The sequence below is a fragment of the Rhineura floridana genome, chromosome 2 (genome assembly GCF_030035675.1).
Source record: "Rhineura floridana isolate rRhiFlo1 chromosome 2, rRhiFlo1.hap2, whole genome shotgun sequence".
Lineage (NCBI taxonomy): Eukaryota > Metazoa > Chordata > Lepidosauria > Squamata > Rhineuridae > Rhineura > Rhineura floridana.
In genome coordinates this window covers 427,253-436,638 of record NC_084481.1, presented here as the reverse complement: position 1 = coordinate 436,638, position 9,386 = coordinate 427,253, and the positions used below count along the sequence as shown (strand labels likewise).

At 39.7% G+C, this 9,386-nt stretch overlaps 1 protein-coding gene across 2 annotated transcripts in view; it reads right to left on the bottom strand.

Moving 5' to 3' along the window:
• Positions 1-2,975: 2,975 nt before the first annotated feature.
• CD2AP (CD2 associated protein) overlaps positions 2,976-9,386 on the bottom strand; it is a 152,963-nt gene continuing 146,552 nt past the window's right edge. For both annotated transcript variants that reach the window (XM_061607521.1, XM_061607520.1), the window contains one exon: positions 2,976-6,326. In XM_061607521.1, coding sequence (XP_061463505.1) covers positions 6,285-6,326 — 42 coding nt within the window. In that variant the 3' untranslated portion in view covers positions 2,976-6,284. The remainder of the gene's footprint in view (positions 6,327-9,386) is intronic.

The following is a 9,386-nucleotide window of genomic DNA, read 5'->3' as shown; positions in this document are numbered from 1 at the left end:
TGGCAAGAAATACATATTGGTGGTGGTGGATTTTGCGACAAGATACCCAGATGCTGAAGCCCTAAGATCAGTGGAAGCCCCTGTAGTTGCAGGGGCTTTGCTAAAAATTTTTATGAGACTGGGTTGTTCACATGAAGTTTTGATGGATCAAGGCAGAAGTGATGCAATGTATGTGGAGGTGTTGTGGATTGAAACATTTAAAAACAACTACCTACCATCCAGCAACTAATGGGTTAACTGAGAGGTTTAATGGAGTGCTGAAGGGCATGATAAAAAGTTATGTTCAAGATCACCCTCAGGATTGGGATGAACGTTTGGGGTGTTTCTTATTTGCCTACCGAGAAGTACCTCAAGGGTCAACAGGGTTCTCACCCTTTGAATTGATGTTTGCGAGAAAAATGAGGGGATCTTTGGAATTGTTAAGAAATTTGTGGGAAGGGTCCCTGGGGGAGTATAAAACATCTGTGGTTGATTATGTACTAGACTTCTGCAACAAATTGGAATCTATGATGGAAGCAGTGGAAAAGAATTTGAGTCAAGCTCAACAGAAACAAAGTTTCTGGTATGATAGAACAGCAAGAGAGTGTGTGTATGAAGTGGGAGATATGGTTATGGCATTCATTCCCAGGAAACATGATAAAGTACAGGCCAACTGGGAGGGACCATATACCACTAGGGAAAAGCTTGACACGGTGACCTATGTTATAACAGCAGACAAATTAAAAAAGCATAAGGTAGTACATCTGAACATGCTGAAACCTTATCATACCAGGGATGCAAAGGTTTTGCAAGTTACCTTGTTCCCTGAAGGAAGTGGTCCTAATTTACCAGACTTAGTACAAGAAAGTAAAGCAGAAGATGGGTTAGATCAGTTGGAATGGTCAGGGGAGGTAGATGGAAAAGTCCAAGAAGAAATTATGAGTGTTTTGTATAAATATAGGGAACTTTTCAGTAACAGACCTGGTAGAACCAGTGTGGCAAAACATAGTATTGACACTGGAAATCATCCCCCAATTAGATCTACCCCTTATAGAGTGAATGGAAAAGTGTTGAATGAAATCAGAAAGGAAGTAAGAGATATGCTAGAGCTGGGTGTGATTCGATAATCAATCAGTCCCTGGTCCTCTAGTATAGTGCTGGTACCAAAAAAAGATGGGATCAGATTTTGCATTGATTATAGAGCTATAAATAGGATCACAGTCCCAGATGCATACCCCATGCCTAGGGTAGGCACCATGCTAGAACTGTTGGGGCCAGCAACAATCATCTCCACAATAGATTTATGCAAAGGGTTTTGGCAGATGGAGTTGGAAGAGGAATCCAGGGCCAAAACTGCTTTTAATACACCTGATGGGTTATATGAATTTAGCACATTACCTATGGGGCTTAGGAACTCACCAAGTTCCTTTCAAAGATTAATAAACACAATTTTAGGGGGCATGTCAGACTTTGCTGTGGCCTATATTGACTATATAGCCATATTCAGCAAGTCGGTGCCTGAACATGTTCAACATTTAACAGCGGTGTTGGAGGTACTTAAAAAGGCTGGTTTAACCATCAAAGTGAAAACATGCCAGTTCGGGTTACACGAAGTATCTTACCTAGGGCATAAGGTGGGGAGTGGAAAGATAACCCCCTTATGGAACAAAGTGGAGGCTACTCAATCTTGGCCTGTTCCAGTAAAAAAGAAACAAGTGAGGGTATGGCTGGTTTTTATAGAAGGTTTATAAAGGAGTTTGGAGAAATAGCAACCCCACTGCGTGAGTTAACGCAGAAAAAGTGTGCTGAGTGCATGAGATGGGATTAAAGGTGTCAAAAAGCTTTTGACCAACTGAAGCAAGCGCTGTGTCGGGGTCCGATATTGATAGCTCCGGACTTTGAACAACTGTTTATAGTGGCAACAGACGCATCTGATTTGGCTCTTGGAGGTGTGCTGATGCAAGAGAGGGAAGGCATCAAGCACCCCACTGCCTACCTAAGTTGCAAACTGTCACCGAGAGAACGAAACTACTCTTCAGTGCAAAAAGAGTGTTTGGCAGTCGTGTGGGGCCTGGGAAAGCTGCATCCCTATGTGTGGGGAAGGAAGTGCATGGTCATCACGGATCATCACGCGTTGCTGTGGCTGGAAAAACAGCAACACCATGCCTCAAAGGTGGTCCTGGGCACTGCAGGAATATCAAATAGACTTTGTTTTCATCAAGGGAAAGGACAACGTGCTGGCGGACGGACTTTCAAAGCAGATTGCTGATACTACAACAGGGTCCTTAATTGGGTCACTGATATTCTTGGAAAAAATTACATCTCATCTTTCCAGATACCTACTTCCTACTCTGATTTCAGAGTCAATATTAAATAAATAGAAGTTAAGATTTTACCTGGTTCATTTTATGATTAATTTCCATTTTTTCCCCAATACTTCCATTCACCTCCAAACATGACCTTAGATTTTTTTTAAAAGTATGTCATTTATACATAATGCAAACTTACATTCTTGATCCAATATTTCAACACATTTTTATGCATTGATATGAGTTGAAATAGCTAATACCTTAATACAGGAATTCCTACCAGTGGTCTGTGAGCTTCAATCAGATGGTCCGTGGAAGTGACATCGGTAGGTAGCTTTGCCTTTACTCCTCATAGGAATAAAGCTGTGGTTAGTAGCAAGACAGGGGAAGGTCCTGAGTGGGGGAAAGAGGTTGACAAGGCACATGAAAGGAATGAAGAGTAAATACAGGGGAAACAAAGAAAGAGTGGAAGGAGCTGAGAGAAAGTGCACGTACAACACATTACAATTCCTAAACAGGCAGAAAAATTACAAAGTGGCCCATCGAGACCCTCAGCAATTTTCAAGTGGCTAAATTACTTCCAGCTTGCAGTGTGGACCCTTTAAAGTGTGAAACGTTTGTTGGTTACATCCAGTTGAATCACATCTAAGGTGTTTCTGAACAAAAAATCAGGAACATATTAACAGCATATAATTTTATTTGTGGAATTCTGATAGCATGCATAATTTTACAGCACCTGTCAACAAGGCAATGAAGCATACTATTTGAAATAACTCACATTCTTTGGAATGTCTTCATATGTTCCCCATTTCCCATTATACAATATTAATTTAAGACATATCAGCGAGACCTCTATTGCTAAAAACACAGCAGCAACTTTTAGAAGTTTTTTTAAATCAAATCATTGCACTTGGTCATTTATTGCTGCAGCAGAAAGGCCATTTAATAATTAACACCTTTGATTTAACTGATTGTCAGGTCCTACTCATCTGCTATGAGCGTCAAGGCAGACAAAACTGTCATACAACAATTTATAATGAATACCATTTTGCCTTACTGTGGATCACAGTGAAGAGCACATAAAATAATTCTCTTTCATTAGGCTTAGTTCTTGCTTTGCATAATCAGAGTAAACTTCAACAAGTTGCTATCAGAGAGGAGCTCTTTTGTTGCCCGTTCATCTGAGATAGCACATACTGAACTAAGTTTTGATAAATCCACTTCCCTTCTCACTATAGGCAACTGTCCCTCACCCCAATCTTGCAGGCACCTGTGCTTTCACCAAAAGCCTTGCTTGTGAGAAAATACTTCTCCGGGAAGGAAAATAAGGATAAAGTGTTTTGCCTCCTGCAAGTTGGACTCTTCTTGAAGGAGGAGGATAAGAAGCCACCTTAGTAGCACATCACTGCTGCTTTCTGCAAAAACCCAACAGGAATTGAGAGAAGCCACGCCTCCTTTCTTCTTCATGGAGGAAACAAGCAGTAGTTTCTTTCTGTGCATTTTTTGCAGAGGCGGTAGGGACAATCTTGAAAACCCAACTCACAGGAGGAAAATATGTCTTTTTGTTCCCCAGGAGCAGGGTAAAGGAAAGGTGGCTCTGTAGAAAGCGCCAGCTGCCTCTTTCAAAAACCTAATGGGAAGTGGCTGTTGCTCCACCTTTCTGGAAGACATGGCTGGTGTTTTCTAAAAAACAGTTCAACCTATGGTGGGTACAAAATCATTTCCTTTTTCTTCATGAAGAATGGGGAAGACAGGAGTGGTTGTTTCAATCCTGCAACCTGTGCTTTTGCAGAAAGCACAAGCAGTAAGGTACTCCTACAAAAGTACCAATGGAAAAGAATTGGCCCCTTCTTTTCTCCACAAGCTCTCTTGAGAGAGAGAGAGGGGGGGGGGAGAGAGAACGATTGTCTTTCTCCCCTTTGGGCTTTTAGAGGTAGTGAAAGCATCAGCAGCAACATACTACAGTTGGTTTCTGCACAAACACAACTTGTAGGATGGAAGTCACCTCTCAACATGTGGAGGAAAGGATGGGCAGCTTCTCTCCCTTCTCCTTGAGCTTCTGCAGGAGGAAATAGCAGGAAAGTGCTGCTTGTACCGTCTGTGTAAAGTCCAACTCAAAGGCAACTCCCCTTTCCATGTTCTCTGCACATGCCATGACATTCAGAGAAGGTAGGGATCAGTAGCAACACAAGTAATGGGTTTGGCTAGTAAGTCAAGCCAAAATTTGTTGACCACTGACCATTATGACTGATGGTTGTGACTAATGTTGACAATCTGAAGTACATGATTTATTATTCAGACTACTGAAAATGAAAATTGGCAACAAAAATGATTAACAATTGATTCATTAGATATTTGTCAGCTAAGCACCAGTATGATAACCAAACAGGCCTCATTTTCATTCCTATATTTTAAATCTATCGATTCACAACAGATATATCTGCAAGTACAAATTCAGTTCTCTTCACTTGCTAACACGCAATGACTGTTGGTATTCTTATCTAAGACAAAATACAAAGGCCATCCACTTTCTGCTTGTTTAAAGGAGAGCAGGAGATGAATATTAAAACTTTACACTGACGTAGGAAGAGTTAAGATTTCATTTTATTTTAATTTGGCTAACCTAAAAATCACTGAAAATATTACCTCTTTCTATGTTTTAGGACAGGAACGAAGGAGATACAAGAGAGAGTATGGATTTTGTATTTTTAGCCTTGGCTTGAATACAGCGTTTCACAAATGTACATACTGTACATTTTCAGTTTTTCTCGACAGGAAAAAAATGAGGGAGAAAATGAATTAAGCACAATGACTCCAAAAGAAGTCCTTTGTTTCACACAAAATCAATGCATTTTGATTCTAGAGCATATTGCGGTATTGAGATATATGTAAGAATGAAGTATCTAAGAATCCACCTGTGACTTAGTGAATGCATTAACAGCCCTGTGCGGGATACACCCTTATTAAGTTAACAGGCATTTAGTTAACAGGTGGGTGGCTCTGAATACTTCGTTTTCATATGAAGGTTTCAATAATGTTATTATGATTACTGCTAAAATCTTTAAAGCTGATATTGTAGTGTTAAGATTAAAATTTATGAAAGCACAGAAACTGAGAGCTTTTTATTGTCTGTCATGTGTTGTAATATTTGGGCACAACTGATTACATTAGAAGGTCATTTCAGACTCATGCCCACATTTATTGTGGAATTTAAGCATTAATCAGGGTATGGAGTTTTTGTGGTCCAACCATAAATCCCTTTATTATTTATTATTATTATTATTTATTAAATTTACATCCCACCCTTTCTCCCAAAATAAGCCTTTAATGAATCCTATAGTGCAAGTGACATGATATTTGTCTCAGTTAAAGGAATCTTAGCACTGATAAGCCTTGGCGACTTTTCTGCTCCACAGCAAGAACCAATTCCCAGGATCTTCCTGAACTATAAAATAACATGTTTATTAATACTCTCACTGCAAGTAGGCACAACAGTGGAGCCCTGGATATAAATCCCCCCCCCAAATACAAACATCATATTCCCTTGTGGCATTGTGGGAAAAGTAGTGACTATAATGACAAGGGTACACCATGTGCCTTCCTATTGGTATAGACTGTTTTACAGAGTACTTTGCAAAGATATATTGCCTTATTTATTGTACATTTCTCTTAAAAAGTAGGCTATAGATGTTCAATAAAAATCTAATTAGAACCCCTCTTTTTTATACAGATTCAGTAGTATTTTGAAGCAAACCAAGAAAATAAAGGTCTGCAATTCCAGCACAGTAAGAAATAAGGCCTCTTCTATATTGATAAGAAAGAAGAAAGTTATCCATTCTCTTCTGTCAGCTCTCTGAATGTAAGTTTATATTCATTTATTTTTTTAAAAAATGGAATGCTACCATTCACTGATGTGAAGTAAAAAAAGTCAAGTCAACTTCATTTTTATTTTGACTCTGAAATCCTGGCATGGTTAAGACTCAGTCTATGGCTCTTTCATGTAGTTATGACAGCTTTCTTGAGTTTTTCTATTTCCACCTGTGGATGACACACATTAAAACATTAATAAAGAAATGAGTAACTGTTTGTTCATGATTTTCTTTTAAAATGTATACATTTTCAAATCAAATACATTTCAAAATTCAGTAACGGTTGAACATACACTGTGACATACTTGGTCTGAAAGCTGATCACTAGAGCAGGCATGAGGAACCTGTGCCCCTCCAGATGCTCTCACATTCCAACTCCCACCAGCCCCTGACAGCATGACCAATGATCAAGGATGATGGGAGTTGTAGTATGACAATATACGGAGGGGCACAGGTTCCTGATCTCTGCTGTAGAGCAGGAAAGTACTGTCTTTTCAGCTAACAAAAAGCATAAGAATTAAATAAGCTACTTATTCAGCCAGCCATCAATACATATTTAATTATGTAAATCAAAGCATGAAGGTGAGTGTAACGGCTTTGATGAGGATTCCAGAACCTGCACATTTTAAATTGTATCTACTATGGCTCTTCTGGCTGCTCAATGCAAAGGAATGGCAGACATTACTACCACACACTGGGATGGACATAACGAAAATACAAAAGCTATCTTAGAACAGCAGAGGCATAAATCAGTCAGGCTTAAAAACTCATGGAATGTGTATGAAGAAAAATCTGCTAAATTGTATGACAAATGCTGTAATGGGTGACAACATAAAAAAAGACATTTGTGACAGAAAGGTCACCAAACAGCATGCAAGGAATTTGTTGAAACCCATATAAAGAACAGTGCCATTGAGCTGTGTTCTGCATTCTAAGGTACTGGAGCTAAAGGAAGATTGTGGATTGTTTGGGAGACTATAGCTATTTGCCAATAATAGGCTAAGCGCTGATCTGAAAGATGCCACTATAGTACATGAGCCACGCCACCAAAAATAGTGAACTGGTATCAAGTGTGCTGAATAAGGCTGAATGTGATTTTTTGCAAGATCTATATCTCAGTGGTTGGGAAAAGGTGGTGACCCTGCAGTTATCATAGTCTTGTGTGTTTTTTGATGCTGAATCTGGGTCCCAGTTCATTTTTCAACTAATTGCTGCATGAACAGCCTAGATCATTTATTTGACCCTCAACCACAAAATATGAGTTATGATTCCCAGTGATGGAGATGTGCAATACTGGTAACTCTCCCCTTCAAGATGCATTGCAATTCCCTGGGGCACAAGGTGAAGTTTTTTGTGCAAAGCACATCATTGTGCAATTACTGCAGTTATGAGTAAGGGAACTGCACCTGTGCACCAAAAAAGTAAACACCTGGCCACTCCGATGCTTATTTTGTCGAAAAAGAAACGGGGCGCCAAATTCAGCAGAATAAAAAACACATAAGACAGTGATGATAACAAGGTCTATAAATAGGTTCGCCTATTTCCAATTATTGAGGTACAGATCTTGCAAAAAACACATTCCACCTTACCTTATTCAGCAAACTTGGTACCAATTCTGGTTCTGGCTCATGTACTACCAGTAACTATGAAGTTGGCATAGTTCTGTGCTACACCATGTACCCTTCTTGCAATTTTTGACTCTCACATGGGTGAACTAGCAGAAACTGATGTACAAGTGCCACTACAGATGCAGGTTACAATCCTGATGGTATGGCATTACTGCAAAACCCCAATAAGCCTCCTTTCATCCATTCGTAATGAAGAATTTGCAAACCACTTCCTTGACAGATTATCACTATGAATCCTAGGACAAAATGCAAGCTGTGTTTTTTCTGTATGGCATTCCAATGTTACTGAGCAGAATTCCCCTTACTAGACACCTGACATGCACTGTGGTAATTGCATACTATGTCACAGAGAACTTGGATCAGGAATATCTCTTTGAAAATGTTGCTTTCAAACGTGCAGACAAAAATAGAGTTAATTCCATACTTGGCACACAAGATCATTGACAATTTTACAAACAATGGTATGTAATTTTAGAATGGTGAACAAAAGAGAGCCACTCATTGACAATTGGTTAACCTAAGAAGCACACAAGAAGCAGTTGATCCTAAGATGATACTTCATTTGTGAAGTATTAACATTCATATTCACTCTCCTAATAAAGCTGTAGTACTAGCATATTAATATTTCATGCTATGCCCACAAACACACTGTTGATACTATTCAGAAGAAAAGGCAAGTTCCTCTTTCTTTATGATGCTTTAGGATCAGAGAGGGCAAACACACTATCTGGTTTTCATGCCTTTACCAGTTCTAATAACACTTGTAGTTTTGCTGGTATCTTCAAACTTTCTTGTTGGAAGGCTTTCTAAAAATCTGATGAAAACATAAAAAGAGTTTTGCTGACTTTGGAGTGGTTTTTACACCATCAGATGCTATAACTGCCAAAACATTTTGCTTGCAAGCTCTTTATGGCAGTTTTATACAGAAATATTGTTAGAGATGTCAGATGGGCTCTGTTCCAGAAGACTGCCAAGCCAGAGAAGATGTCACCAGCAGTCTTATCTTCAATTTGTCATACGACAGGCACGTTACCAATGTAAGGTATGGAGAAATGACATCATTTCTAAATTGGATGTTTCATCTCCAGAGACATACTATGAATGGGGGAATAAGGAACACCATGGCTTAGGTCCTGGTAGTGCAGCAGCAACAGAAGCAGGGGAGGAGCAAAGCAGCTGGTTTTCTTACGGTGAAACAGCAGGCTTGCTTGTTCACACTAAGCCAGTGGTCACTCCCTCCTCATCAGTGGAAGAAAAGAAACCTGCATTAGCCACTGCTGTGCTTGCTCCCAGAGAGAAGTTCTTTGCACCTCTCTGCTGTTCAGAAAGGAAGGCAAGGTAGATGTCCAATCCTGGCATCCAATGAAATGTGGGCATGCCTAGGGTGTGTGTTCAAAATAGGAAAGGCTGAGCCACTGCAAACAATTACTGAGCAGGAAGAGCAAACACTCTCTTGTGCATTGTGGATTGCTGAAGCAGGTGCCATAGGAAGCACTGGTGGGCAAATTGGTGCCTGTGGGTGACACGTTAGTGACCCCTGAACTAAGCTGTAGTTCGGTTTAGTGCCATTTGCTAACAAGGCCAAAAGATAACAAGCACAG